General features: G+C 35.3%; 7 protein-coding genes across 7 annotated transcripts; 1 reads left to right on the top strand and 6 right to left on the bottom strand.

The window, feature by feature from the left end:
• Nucleotides 1-187: 187 nt before the first annotated feature.
• Nucleotides 188-523, bottom strand: PGA48 (Pga48p; the record flags this gene model as incomplete). Its single annotated transcript, XM_015610995.1, has 1 exon — nt 188-523. One exon carries the CDS (start codon nt 521-523, stop codon nt 188-190), a length of 336 nt encoding a protein of 111 aa, XP_015468193.1.
• A 1597-nt stretch (nt 524-2120) lies between these two features.
• On the bottom strand, nt 2121-4424 carry AC631_02164 (ribonuclease P/MRP protein subunit; the record flags this gene model as incomplete). The annotated part of the gene is made up of 1 exon (XM_015610994.1): nt 2121-4424. One exon carries the CDS (start codon nt 4422-4424, stop codon nt 2121-2123), a length of 2304 nt encoding a protein of 767 aa, XP_015468192.1.
• Nucleotides 4425-4574: 150 nt separating this feature from the next.
• Nucleotides 4575-5189, bottom strand: SSU72 (RNA polymerase II subunit A C-terminal domain phosphatase; the record flags this gene model as incomplete). The annotated part of the gene is made up of 1 exon (XM_015610993.1): nt 4575-5189. The coding sequence occupies one exon, from the start codon at nt 5187-5189 to the stop codon at nt 4575-4577; it is 615 nt and encodes a 204-aa protein (XP_015468191.1).
• A 450-nt stretch (nt 5190-5639) lies between these two features.
• AC631_02162 (cysteine protease) lies at nt 5640-7091 on the bottom strand (the record flags this gene model as incomplete). Its single annotated transcript, XM_015610992.1, has 1 exon — nt 5640-7091. The coding sequence occupies one exon, from the start codon at nt 7089-7091 to the stop codon at nt 5640-5642; it is 1452 nt and encodes a 483-aa protein (XP_015468190.1).
• Nucleotides 7092-7273: 182 nt separating this feature from the next.
• AC631_02161 (uncharacterized protein) lies at nt 7274-9667 on the top strand (the record flags this gene model as incomplete). The annotated part of the gene is made up of 1 exon (XM_015610991.1): nt 7274-9667. One exon carries the CDS (start codon nt 7274-7276, stop codon nt 9665-9667), a length of 2394 nt encoding a protein of 797 aa, XP_015468189.1.
• A 39-nt stretch (nt 9668-9706) lies between these two features.
• Nucleotides 9707-11527, bottom strand: AC631_02160 (uncharacterized protein; the record flags this gene model as incomplete). Its single annotated transcript, XM_015610990.1, has 1 exon — nt 9707-11527. The coding sequence occupies one exon, from the start codon at nt 11525-11527 to the stop codon at nt 9707-9709; it is 1821 nt and encodes a 606-aa protein (XP_015468188.1).
• Nucleotides 11528-11702: 175 nt separating this feature from the next.
• Nucleotides 11703-14114, bottom strand: AC631_02159 (uncharacterized protein; the record flags this gene model as incomplete). The annotated part of the gene is made up of 1 exon (XM_015610989.1): nt 11703-14114. The coding sequence occupies one exon, from the start codon at nt 14112-14114 to the stop codon at nt 11703-11705; it is 2412 nt and encodes an 803-aa protein (XP_015468187.1).
• Between the last annotated feature and the right edge of the window lie 951 nt (nt 14115-15065).

The raw sequence follows: 15065 nt of genomic DNA, 5'->3' as shown, positions 1-15065 counted from the left end.
ACTACAAGATAAAATCACTAGATCCGACAACATCGGTACAAGTATATTAAAAATGGTACTCTGAAGGAGCTCGAAAATGGAAAAAATACCGATAGAAACTTTAAATCCTAATATCTAGCCAGGCCTTTTCAAAAATCATCGACCAGCGTGAGCTCGTCTGAAATCTTCAATAACATAACTAATCAACTTAGAAAAGAGCAGCAGCGATAGCGGCAACACCAGCAGCGGCACCGACAACAGCCTTACCAGCACCGTTTTCAACAGAAGTGACAGATGGGGAACTGGTTTCAGCACTGCTGGTTTCAGCGTCGGTAGTGTAGGTGGTTGGGATGGTACATGGACCAGTGATGGTTAAAGTGGTAGCTTCGGTGACGGTGATGGTCTTGTTGTTGACAACAACAGAGGTTGGTTCTGGACAGTAGGTGGTGTAGTCAGTGACAACGATGTCAGTGGTAACAGTGACGTTAGAAGCAGAAACGTAAGCAGCTAAAGCAGCTGGGACTAAAACTTTTGAGAATTGCATATTGTAGCGAATGAATTGATTACTTGAAATTAAAAGTATAAATGATAAAAAATAAATTAACAAAAAATCAGTGCCCACCTCTTCCTTTTATATCTTAATATCTTATCTATTATCAATCAAAGGTATTAGTCTAACTAAGCGGCAAAAGAAAATTTTTACTATCAGAATGCTGGATGTATGTATCTCTACTGGTTGTATCTTAATGCGGAAGCATCTTTCCCCAATTGGGCCCCGAGGCAACTGTGCGGCGACACTATAAATAAACTTTGTAAAGATTTTCCGGCATTACGATGCTGGGGCTTGGTCCACAAAAGAATGTAACACACATGTGGTACAGATGTGCCCTTAAATTGTGGTTCAACAATGCATATCGTTCAGGCAACATTTTACTAAAGGGTCACAAATCAAAATATCATATGATAAAAATAGTAATAATTTAGTGGCTGCATATACTGTGGATCCCTTTCATTTAATATAATAGAAGGATAGACAGGAGACATAGTGTAGAACAACAATAACAATTTAAACAAGAGAGGCATTGAGAGAAGAGCACATGGTTAAAAGGAAATTGTGGTGTGAATTATGGAGATGTGGTATAGAAAAAGCTGGACAACGAACAAGGATAATTTGTCTGAGGAAACTGCATATGGGTATATAGAATAGATATTAGTATTCTGACCTTGCTATTTCAGTAATTGCAACAATTTCTTTTTTTTTAGAATGATGTGGCCGTATGTTATGATTCATTGCATTTTCGAGATGCAACGTAGAGGCTTACGGTTTACGTGTTGTACAGCAAGAATAATTACAGTAGATTTCTAAGCAGCTTTCGCCGTGTCTGTAACAGAATAGACATGTACGGCTATTGTAAGAGTGAGTGTAGAAGTATTCTTTTTATAAGCTTGGCGTTACGAAAATTCAATAACGATTGATAAACTTACTTCATTGACAAACATTGATCGATATTTTTTCATCGAATCTGCGTTCATAATGCAGATTTCTGATTCAGTCGAATTATCACCTTCGATGAGAAAATTTCTATACATTGATAGCTAGCTCAACATAACGCGGTAAAATATTTAATTCATTAGGATAATGAATCACAATCTTAGGGCTGAAAGAGATGCTAAAATCAACATATTATGATAAATAGTATCAAATACGTAAATCTAATGGTTTGTCAGAAAAATCAATATATTTGGTTGATCAATTTCAATTAATCCAACTTACAATTAATTTCTATAATACAACTTTATCCATTTTAAATCGTCTGACTTAAAGTAGCTAAAAATTGAATATGAATGAAAAATTTCTATTCATAGAATTAGTTGAAATCAAAAATTAAAAGACCCACACTTCTCTAATTATAGAAAAGTTGGCAGAAACATCCTTGCAGCGCTGTGCAATGCCAACAAGAAATTCTGGTTATAAGACTACTTGATCTCTCATAACATCTCAAGGTAAGTATGAAGAAAAAAAGTATAACAGAAAACGAAGTTTTCTGGCAGATCGACGATGCTTAAATACTCGATTGAGAAATGCGGGTAACACCAGGGTTGAAAACTTCAAACTCTGTACAATTTATATCGTATATACGTTATACAGTAGACCACTTGGCTAGTTTTGCCAATGATGATCCAACATTTCTAACTAATGCAAATTCGTCATCATGATCTGCTACTATGCAACCAATTCCGGATGCGTGACCGAGATTTAAATTGTAGGAACCACTGGTCACAAATCCAATGAGTTCAGTAGGCAGTGGACATTGATCGAAGGTACCATTAAGGTATTGACCTCTGGCTTCTGAAGGTATTTTGTAAATTCTCGCATTATCTTGAATAGTGCCTTTCCCTTGAATCTCTAAGTTTACCTGTAAAACTGGTAATTTCGGGAATTCAGTAATATCTTCTAACAGAGATTTGTTCATAAACTTTTTATGCTGAAGGTTGTGCTTGTCAAACAACTCTATTGGAATTTGATCATTAGATTTACATTGCCTAACAAGAGCGATAACATCATTAACTGACTCAACAGTCCTGATAAGATTTTCATCAAAGTTTCCGAATTGGTTTCTCGTAGACAACGTATTTTTAGCACTAAGACTTGATGCAAATATCATTTTTTGTAAGAAACTCCAATCGCATCCAAATGGATTAATAATTCCTTCAGATAATTCATATTTTGGTCGTTTCGATTTGGGTTTTTTCGAATATTGCACTTCTGCAATTTGGCTTTTGAACTTATTCTCTAAAAATCCTTCTTTTAAGAATTGAAAATCGACAGGGTACAGGGCCTTCCCATGCTCGAAGTTTATCTGATGTAATTGTTTTATTCCACCTGTGCTTATATGATGTATTTGGTTGAGTTTTAACCATATTGGCAATATCCAATACCATGGACATATAAGTATCCAGTTACTTGATGACTTCAGCTTGGTAATTAGGATAGGAAATTCGTGATTTTTTTGAATAATTTTGTCTTTTTGAAATTCACGGCTTATCTCTTTTGTTGAAAGTTGATCACAATATGTATTATTTCTCTTACCATTGTCCAATAATATGTCTAGGGAATTTATATCAACTGTTCTTTCTTGTGATAAGCGAACAATTAAATCGTTAAAATTAGCAACTTCAGTATAAGGCACATTTGTGGGCGATTTGAAGAATCTTGGGTCTTTAGTATTAAAACAAAATGTTGTCCCATTAGGAACTGAATTTGGATCATTTAATTTGGCTAATTCAAACCAGTTTTTAGTAATTAAATCAGAAGCGTTTAGGTGAAGTATTTTACTTAAAGAATTAATAGATTTGGGGCCATTAAGCTCTATACTACCTAATGAATATCGACAATCAAAAATCTTATTTCCTGTCTCTGAAACGTTTAATAATGATTTAATGTACCCAAAAAATTCTTCATACAACGACGGATGAACTCGGATTAACATTTTATTTATATCCTCAACAAAATAGATTAAACCCTTACCAATTCGTTTACCATTCATAAATAGCCAATCATCATAACTTTTAAGTCCATTTGATATATTCTTAGGTATAGTGCTTTTTAACTTAGTAATTTTATTCAAAAGTATTTGAGCTTCTTCACTATTGATAGTTTCTATGATTAAGCAGTCGTAGTATGAGGTGTCATATATTATGGTTTCATTTCTTGAAGCCCTATTAGTAGATTTGAAACATTTCTGTGTTGGCTCAAGAGGAATCTGATATCCCCATTTCTTTATCATATGAAATCTTTTTGCGTGCCATACGTGAGTAGGAACCCATACAAAATCTTTTTGTCTCTTTGCATATTTTAAGTTTCCCTTAGGTTTAGGAGCAAATGTGTTTATTCCAGAATTATCGTAAGAGCCCATTTTATTATTCAACTTTGGTTGAACTGTATTTTTGCTAAGCATCTTTATTTGTTCATCCAAGATTTTCAACTTCTGACGTAATTTCAACGGTTTATTTTGAATATCTTCAGTTGGAATTGATTTTAGGGACTTGATTCTTGATGCTAACTTTAATAATCTTCTGGACATTTTTAATCTGTATAGTTCTCTTCCACGCAAATGCTTCTTTTTAGGTGGTAACCCATTAATTGAATTTTGCATTTCCCTCAATGCCCTATTCCTCAATCTTTTAGGAATACGCTTCACATTATGAGATGCGGTTCTCCTTCTTAAGGTTCTTGGAAGACTTTGAAAACATCTCGTTGAAGATGCATATTTGGAGTTTAATTGTGATAACTCAAATGATTTTATTTCGAAGTTTCTTGAGGATAAAAAGTCTGGAACTGACAATTTACCCTCGTTAAAGCTTGGATCCGTAAGTTCAGCTCTAATAGCTCGACTGTTATATAGCTTAGCCTTCTTATTACTAATATTCGGCTTCGGAGGCATTGCAATTTATGTGATTTACTACCTATGACAGGCTTTATGTCTTCTTGACATGGAAATTTAATTTTGGTTCCATCGCTTTTCACGTGTTTTCTTACATGGTCTAAACATTAGAACTATATTCATAAATAATTAAAGTACATTTGTATACGCTTAATAATATGCTACACTATATATAGTTTGTAAATGGGTATGCTCTTGCTGCCATTTCGTCAAAATTTTCATCATTTGGTCTTCCAAAATAGTATCTGATTCATCGTCAAAATCATGATCTTGTCTTTTTTGTTTATTCGTATTTCTAAATTCATGGATCATATTAACAAGTTTTAAGATTCCTTTTCCTCCAATAACGGCATTCTCATAGTCGTCCTTGATATCGACATTAATTATATGAACAACTTGTTTAACTTCGGTATCAGGTTGATCTTTATTCACAAGTCTAACCATAAGGTCATCAAGAACAAGATCAAAGCACCTCTCCTCACAGGTTATTACCAAATCAAACTTACCGGCCGATGCATTGTTGTGCCACTTTTCTGGCGCTCTTTTTATATGTCTATTTCTATTGATCATGCGAATAAGCCCATTGGATTCGTACATCTTGTGATAATCTTGACTTGTCAAATCACGATAAATATCTTCGTAAGGGGTCCCGAATTCATATACATTTGGCTTGTCAATCAGAGGTCCCGGTAACCTTACTGCTGAACCAGTACCAAATGACCTAACATTATAACCAGCGTCTTTAAGTTGCTTATGCGATTCCATAGATCTATTATTATTAGCTGCACATACAGTACAAATCTTTAGACTATCGGGTATCATATTGATTATAGTTATGTTCTTCCCAGCGTCTCGACTTATTAATCAATCTTGATGATTTATTTTTTATACTCTCTTTTATAAAAGAAAAAATAGCAGATTCTATCTATATTACAAAACGCAGACAATTGATGATATAGAACACAAACCGAAGGCGTTAAGGCGACTATGAGAGATGAATATGAATTAAGTAACTTAATGACTAAAAGGAATATTTGCTGGAAAGTATAAGGGTCGAAATAATAATTTAAATTCTAAACTAGTTGTTTGAGATTCTACACGACCTTGACAGCATTCATCATATATATGTAATTTGTCTTGTCCAGCAAGGATAAACTATATAAGAGCAGATTATTTACAGACTAACTAGTTATGGTCTTCAAAAAGTGTCTGGGTTTAGCTTGTTCCTATACTTGTCTGTGAAACATTAATTGGTTCGTCATCATCAAAGCTATTGTCTTTGTTATTTTGATCAATTTCCCTGTCAAATTCGTCAGCCATATCAACAAAGCCTTCCAAATTAGTTAAGTCATCATTCGAAGTATTATTGATTGTAATAAATTCTTCACCTCTTTGTACATCCTTCAGTTCGATGCATACGAATTCGGAATTTTTTCTCTTGAATTCACTAATAGAAGTTCTTCTATCGGGGTTTTCAGACGTAGAATGGAAATGAAGTATTTTATTAGATAATACCGTACAACTGCGCTTGAAATCCTCGTAGTCATTTATATCCTTGATCAAAATCCCTATCATCATAGAAGGATCCATATCATCAACGCTAAGTTTTTGGTACAGATTCGTATGATAAGTATCGTATATGGATGCTTTATTTTTGATAAATTGAGGATAATGGGGATCTAGGTATAACAAATCATTGCCTTGGTATCCAAAGAAGTAAAAGCTTGAGGAAGGTTTCCCGCCAGCAATTCCTACCGATTGATTTAAAGACAACAATTGTAATACGCTTGCATGGTACAAAGGATTTACTTTGTCAATACCAAGTCTCACAGGTAGCAATATCAATAATGCATCTGGTACCGGGTTCAATGTCGTAAACATTTGTGTTATAGTATCGTCATATAAGTTGCTGCTCTCACTGATAAGTACTTTCACTTTCCCTGCCCCATTTCTAAGATATACGTTATCACATAATCGCTTTATAGATAAAGACGCTGCATTTGGACCGAACCATTGCCCCGGTTTGACTCTCAAGGGCAGCTCTGATGCCACTTTGATGAAATTATGCAAAGAAAACGGCGCTCGTGGCTCGTCCAGAAACATATCTATAATCTCGTCGTGTCTCAAATTTCTATCTCTATCATAGCTAAAGTCTCTTCCTAGCAATAACAATTGGTATGCATTTGCTAGCAACGACTGTGAAGTCCTTATCATACATCCCCACCCAACATCAGTAGTGAAGTTGTCATTATCAATTAGACCGTGGAAATTGTTGAATGTGCTGGAAATCGGATTTCTATTAAATACCATCGACTGAACAAACGATAACGGTTGGGGTCCGTCCAAAGACTTGGGGATGGGCTCAAATCCCGTTCTGTAAGTCAACCAAATTTTAGAATGTATATCCTGTTCTATAACTCCATCATTCATGGAAACATCATCATATGTTTTACCTAAAATAACTACGGGATTTTTCTCTTGCTCTGCTCCGATATTTTCATCTCTACTCAGTCTTTGATTATCAATTCTGTCGATTAGAGGATAAGTTGTTGTTATCTGCAGCCATAATTGACCAAAATTAAATCCTAACTTGTTTGCTTCGTTATTTTCATTTGAAGCTATTTTGTTCGAAGAGGCACCATGTTCATTATTGTCTCTATCACTCATACTTAACAGCAATACAAATACTAAACTGCTTGTTTATATTAATGATTTACTAATTAACCGCTTATATTGCCCCACGATAGGAACAGTTTTTTGTGTAATTTGCAATTTTGATAGTATCAGCAGTGAAAGATTTAGGCAATATAAAAGTCTTCTATACTTCTTTAAAATCAAAACACTATAAAATGCCTAAAAGAGGAGGTAGAAAGAGCCACCCAAGAAAAGATAAAGGTGGGGGCGGAGGTGGATCCAATTTTGGACGATTTAAAACCAATAAGAATAAGAAAAAGACAGGCCAAGGGTCATCGAAAAATCATGGAACTTCTAGATCGACAAATATTGATATCCCAGAGTTGATGGATCTCGATGAAAATGTGTATATTCCTGAAATAGATGCTAAGGTGTCTAGGAATAGTATGAAAAACTTATCTAGAAGACCAGGTCGTCATCATTTATACGAAGAAGTTGGGTATACGGATAAGCACATAGAGGATACGTTAAGACAGCCATTGCGTAATAGACCTATAGAATTTGTTAAGGCTAAGCAAGTATACGATCCGAGCGCTGAATTGTTCAAGAAGCTAGGTAAGAGTGGTATTCCGAAGATACACCAGGAGTTACTCGATAGTATGAATTCGCCACCAGTGCAGGAGGCCCATGTGCCCGAATCGCCAACTTTAGATATTTTGTCAGAAGAGAGTGAAAATGATGCTATACATGAAGTAGCTACTCACCTAACATCGTCAAATACCTCGCTTGACTCGAATATAGAAAATAGGGGTGAAACATTGAAGAATGCAGATGACGGACAGTCTGGCGACGAAGCAGAGCAAACGGAAGACACAGAAGAAGAAAGGGAAATCGAAAATGACGAAAATGAAAATTATAAAATAGAAAGCGAATCAGAAAGGGATGAAGAAGAAGAAGAAGAAGAAGAAGATGCGTTCGTAATAGACGATACAGGCGATGCTGAGATTGCAAAAAATCTTCATCCAGTAAAGCCGATGACTTCATTGTTAATTCAAAGTAAATTGCCAAAGTTATCGACTCAGGATCACGTTGATAGCATATACGGGGGTGTGGAATATGACCCAGTTCTAAATATTGGAAAGGTTTCTTTGCAAACGAAGAAAGATGCAAACGGTCAATCGACAGCGGAGCTTATGTCAGTCAATCATTTGAATAAAATATCGACAAAAGGTTTCATCGAGGAGAGAAAAAGAATCCCTAATACAGAGAAGAACGTATCTGATATTTCAGATGATGATTTTGGTGGGTATAAAGATTACATTGCTCAAGTTATGCGTGATGGAAAGCTTGATGTGGATTCTGATGAATACGAAAGTGAAACTAACTTTGATATTATGGCGTCTTCTTCCTCATCAGAAGAAGAAAATGATGATGATGACAATGATGGAAGCGAGAAAGATCCATCAGAGATTGAATATGGCTTCCTTCCTGAAGATTATGAATTTGATGTTTCTCAAGTTTCTATATCAAACGTAAGATTTGGAATAAAGAATCAGTTTTATACAAAATGTGCTGAATTAACGGGATCCGATGACCAATCTATGTGGCTTGATGAAGACGACTTAGTTGATTACGTTCTTCTGAAAGGGGTGAAAGAGCATAGACTAGACAGCTTTATGAAGTTCATTACAAAGGGATTGATTGATGAAGAACTGATAGAAGTTCCGAATTATTCAGATGTATATATTTCAGAAACCTCCGAAGAGGAAGAAGAGACGAATGATGACGACGAAAATTTAGCAGCTATGATTGCCTTCACCAAATCACAACAGCAAAGCTTTATGGACTTAGATATACCTTCCACTGAGAGATTGAAGACTAAGGGCCTGGGTAAAAAGAAACAATTAGACCTCGATAGAATGCAACTAGATATAGATATGCGGGAATCATTGCAAGATCAATATCAGGTTCATCGCGAGGCAAAAAGATCAAAGAAACAACGCCGCGAAGAAGCAAGACTTGAGGAAGGAATTGCTAGACATGATTTATTAATTAAATATCCCTACTCATTGCACATTAAGGATATTAGCAATGAATTTGAAGTCTTTTTACACGATACTTCAAGGGATTCCATGAATTTTCCTCCATTAGACCCACATGGAAATAAGACAATTATTAAAATATCGAATTTTTACAACATGAAATCATTAAAGTGTGGTACAGGTTTAAAGCTGTTCATCAAGGTTTCCAAAAACAGAAAAACTTTTCATTATTTACCAAGGTATGATCAAATTGGAAGTGTTTTGAGACAAAGACCAATTTTCAATAGAACAGACCAAAAGAGACCTAAAGATGAAATAACTCGATCTGATGGTAATTCCAAGAAGGACAGGTCTAGAGGTCGGAACAAATCACAATCTAATGCTCAAACCAGGGAAGGAGAAATTGTTGGAGCTTCTGCTCCAGAGATTGGTGCGAATAATATTGGTAGACAATTATTAGAGAAATTAGGTTGGAGTAAGGGTGAAGGTTTGGGTGCGCATGGAAATAAGGGCATCAGCGAACCTGTTGTAGCAAAGATCAAGAAATCAAAGACTGGTTTAAAATAGACATCAATTAATAATCTATGTACATTATTATATATTAAATTAATTCCTTTTTTTATTACCCTTTTTGGTTTGAGCTAAAGGAGCAGCATGACCTGTTGACTTAACATGCTGAAAAAGCTTGTTTCTTGATGTAAATAGTTCTTTGCAAACCACACATATCTCTGAACCTTTAGGTACGTAGGAAGGTAACTCATCAGATTCATTATTCTTTTTTTTCTTTGGAATTGTTGCTTGGGGCCGAGGACTTGAAGTTTCCGAATCAGCATTGGGGGTCTTCTTTTTTTTGTTTTTTTTACTTTTTGTATTTGTTGACCAGTCACTGTCACTTTCTAGTGCTACGCCCTTTAGGTCAGAATTAAGCTTGGACAATTCTCTTTTCAACTCATCATCTTCATCATCTGAATATGTTGGCATACTTTTGTTCTTATTTTTACTCTTCTTGTTTTTCAGCTTCTTTTTAAGCGATGGTTGTGGCTCTATTATAGGTTCAGCATTATTTTCAAAATCACTATTTATTTCATCGTCAACTTCAAATTCTATGTTATCTATGTTATCAGAAGCATTGTCTATGATTACCGAAGATTTTAGAGCATCATCTTCTTCACGATTCTCGTTGTAGGTTTCTGATGCTTCCGATACGTTGTCAATACTTTCAGAGTTGATATCATAATCATAGTCTTCCGATTCTAATCCACTACTAGCCGTCTCGAATTCATCTAGATCTACATCCTCCTTGTCGATGCCCAACTCGATACCTTCTTTTTGCATTTCCCACTTTAATTTATTTACTACCTTCTTATGCTTATTTGATTGTTCATGTGTTTCAAATTGTTTTTCAGATTTAAAGTATTTGTTACAAACGAAGCATTCAAAATAATTTTCGTCTCCTGTTTGTTCGAATTCATCAAACTCGCTATCCGAGCTAGAATTATACTCTTCGTCTAGCATTTGCTCGAGTTCATTCAATTCTTCTATTGATAATTGCTGCCAGTCTTGGATTTCAAAATTATTTTGAGTCGCCAACTTTCTCAATTCATCTTGGCGGTTGTTTCTAATCTGATCTGCCAATTCTTCCTGTTGCTTTTTCTTCTTTTGCTTTTCATATTCACTGATTCCTTGTTTAACTCTCACATCTCTTTTCTTAATAAATGCAACAAGACTTCTAACCGTCTCGTTATACTCCTTTCTTGCGGCATCTCTTGCCTTTTTATTTTCTCTTTCCATGAGTCTTCTTGTCCTTCTATCAGGTGCTGTGGAATAACGATACTCGTCTTTCCAATTAAATGCCTTGACACTCTGAAAAGATAACCATGTATTGTAGAACGGCCTGACATGTGATATATAATCACTCTTACTGTTTCCAAATCTTGGATATAACAACATGGATTCTTCAATTACATTAACATTTGGCGCATCATCATGATACTTTTCATATTTGACTAACCCTTGATGTTTAGCATGACTAATCTCTTCAGCCGCTATTCTTTCAAATAGTCTACTCACAACGTTATAAAATCCAACCTGTGAATCATCTATTGTTGTATAGAAAGAAGGATTGAAATATCTCAAGATCTCTTCGACAGAAATACTTGGAATTACCAATTCATTCTCATCCACTTCAAAAGTATCTTCATCTCTCAAAATTTGGGATTTATGTGAGTCGTACCATGATCTCTCCTGAGGATCTGATAATACTTCGTATGCTGCTCGTACTAATGCAAACCTGGCGGTAGCACCTTCTACGTCATCAGGATTTTTGTCAGGATGTAATTGAAGGGCTTTTTTTCTATAGGCTTTTTTCAACTCTAAGTCTGTTGCTGTAGATTCTACTTGCAATAACTCATAGTAGCATGTTTTCATCCTTTAACAATAGATCTAATTTACAATGTATTTGGTTTACTCTTGAATTATGTACCTGATAAGATGAAAAATTTATTCGCCTATACACAGGAATAAATAACAGTTATAGAAAACTATATTCAATAAATAACACCCTATAATGACTTATATATATATATATATATATATACCAATATTACCAACCCCTTAAGTGATAATCATCTAAATATTCATTTGTATCAGTATTTTTATTTACAAATTCCCCATCGTTGATGACTTTCAACGGTAATGGAATCTTACCCAATTTATAATCAATTAAGATGGACTCCTTTAAGGAATTACTTAATTCCGTCGAAAGCATGGATCTTCTGGTTGATTTTGGGGATAACTTGATTGATCTTGCATTATTAATATCTGTGCTGCCATCTGAGTTTGTGGTTAGGTTTGATTCGGATTTTGCAATTGGATGTGGGTTGATCTTAAGGTTAGGGTCTGGGTCGGTAACGGCATTCGCTGTAGAAATAGAATTAGAATGAGAATGAGAAGTAGAATTAGAAATAGCATCAGCAGAATCCTTTGAGTACGGATCCTGTTCGTGGGTTTGGTTATAATTTTGATTCGGGAGTTGTGTCGAAGTCGTTCTCAAAATAGAAGACGTAGGCAAGAATGATGGTGATAATGACTTGGTTGAATGCAAAAGCTCTGGCAAGCGCGAATTTTGAGTTGTCGGTTTGAGCAAATCTTGTTTTTCGGAACTCACATTACTTTCCTTTTTCAGTTTAGTCTTAGGATTAAAGAGTTGAGTTAAGTTTAATGAACTTCTGGATATGATACTCTTGATGGAATTGTTTGAAAGGGAATCTGAATATTTGTTCAAACTAGACGCCAACGTTAAACTGTCATTATTATCATTATCATTAACATTAATATTCGAATTATCATTATTAATACTATTCGCATTGCTAACACTTGTCGCTTTACTAGTGACATTAAAGTCGGAAACTCCGACTATTGATTTTTGCTTTCCTGGGAAATTACCCTCATCGTCGTCATTATTTTGATCGTTCGTGTAATCGTTTAAGATATGCTTTTGAACCAAATCATTATGGTAATGAGGATAGTTCTTAGAAATATCCGTCAAAGATGTATGCTTTTTTGAAAATAAAATAGATGGTCGGTTGATTTTATTCGATTTTTTATTCGAATTAAATTTAGATCCATTATCCATTTGATCTATTGTTATGATTCCCGTAGTTGATGACCTTTTTAATAAAGGCTTCGAATTTGTCATACTAAACAGAGATGCCGAAGAAGAAGACCCCATTTCATTCAAAAATAAACTTGATAACAATGACCTTGGCTTACTGATAGGTGGAGACGAACATTTCTCGCTATTTTGAATTGGAATTATGTCCGTGGATATAGACGAATTATTCGACATTGGATTTAGTCTCTTGTCAAAGACTAATTTTTCTTGTGGACTAGGCTCACAATTTTTCTCGTCATCGGATGATATAGAAAGCCATTCACTATCATTATCATTGCTTTTTCCGTGATCCTTGATGATCATATCCAGAGTTTGGAACTTTTCCTTACTAGTCGAATCATGCGATTTACATATATTTTCACTCTCGCCATCAAAATCACTGGAAAACGTATTATTATTAGATTTACCTTCGCAAATTGTATTCTTCGTATCATCCTCTGCATCCAGTTGATCTTCATCCAGAATATCATCGTCTTCCTCTTCCGAAATATCAGTAGATGAATAATCGTCATTCGCATTAATTGCTTTATTTTGCTCCATGAGATTGTTAAACAAAGAATCCTGCCGCTTTATTGGTGAAGGCTGGAAATTACCATTCGATTCACCCGTCTTTGATACCATAGAGCTTGAATTGCTAACCGGCTTGTGACATGCATTGTTATTGCCATCACTATTGTTAGTTATACTGTTACGATTGTTGCCAGTATTTTGAGGAGGCGATGGTGAATTAGCTATGTAGAATATATTCCTATTAGCCCGACACATGTTTTCATCGGCGCAGTCTGCCCCAGTCGAGTTATTATCCTTCTTTGCTTGCATGGATAAAGATTCCTTGCTTTTATTGCACAGCGACGCAATAGATATATGATTTGGAGAAAAGCCTCGCACAAACGAAGTCTTGGATCTATTTAATGATGGCTTGGTTTCCGTCTCCTTATTTTGTATATCTATTTGGGGCGGAAAGTAACCAAATGCAAAATTAGGTTCTGGTTGATCGTAAGTGCTAATCTTCTGAATGGTGGACTCGCTGATTTTCTTATCCTGTTCATCGTTATCGCTCGATGCGTAATCATCCTCTTCCAAAATGTCTGATATGTCTGAAATGTCCGATATGTCTTCAGACCCATCCCTTAGCGATTCAACATCATTCTTTTCGCCCACAGAGCTATTTTTCGAGCTATGTGAGAATAACGTACTTTTAGAAGTATTCAGAAATAATGACGGCCTGCTTGACAAGAATTGCGACAGTTTGGGTTTCAAATCCGACAACGAATCAACATACAAGTCCTTCAATACATCCTTAGTTGCTTCATTATTCAACAACACCTTCTGGTTCAACATCCTCCACGACCGATTATTCAACCGCTCGGTAGATGAAATCTTCGGGCAATGTATCAGATTGTTGGTTATTTTCCACAATTTATAAAGAGATTCATCACATTGTGTATCATAATCAAGTGATAGATCTATAGTTGTTGATCCCATGCTCATGCCGTTTTTTTTAAAATTTTCTATTTTTTTTGCCCTTGTGGTCTTTCCTTATCAATTACAATTGATCTGTGACGCTATGGAAAGGGGCGGTTAATGGTCTTTTATTCTCAAATTTTACCTCTTTTTCGTAGTCTCAGTTTGTCAATGTTTAATACATCAAGCTGTCAATTTAATATACTTAATATGTATATATCATATATGAATATTTGTTAAATTACTAAACGTGAAACGTTTATTTATCAATTCATGACCAAATTAAATTTTTGCATCTGTTGACGGTTTCAAGATTTGAATGACTGGCTCATATGTCACGTGCAGAGGCCCTCTATCAAGATAGCTCCTATTCTTGTAGACAAAGCGGACAATGTATATGCTGAGAAGGCCAGATAGCCTATGCACGACGTATGTGTTACGGGTGATTGGATTACAGTTAAATGTAATTGGAAAAGCATTTGTAGATTAGTTTGCGGTACAGGCGGTCATATCTGTCAGAGTGCGCCTTCTGCCACATTGGTGGTTACAGGTGCTAGTGAGAGCTAGATGGTAGACTGGTGGAAGTAGATAGCATAATTAATTTTTACGAGAATGTGTATGTAGTCTAGAAGATGTGTATGTTTAGGGAGTTAAATGATTGTTCTAGATGGTGGATAGGGGGTCTGTCTAAGCAACATGTGGGTGGGTTTTGCAACTATATCCCAAAAAAGGGTAGGATACAGATTTTGGCAGATAGAAGGTGTATACAATATATGAGTGATGAAGAGGTGAGGTAAATAGGTGTAGACGTGAAAGAAATGTCTAGAG

Source organism: Debaryomyces fabryi, assembly GCF_001447935.2.
Source record: "Debaryomyces fabryi strain CBS 789 chromosome Unknown contig00035, whole genome shotgun sequence".
Lineage (NCBI taxonomy): Eukaryota > Fungi > Ascomycota > Pichiomycetes > Serinales > Debaryomycetaceae > Debaryomyces > Debaryomyces fabryi.
Note: the sequence above shows the minus strand (reverse complement) of the source record. Positions and strands in the feature narration are given on the sequence as shown.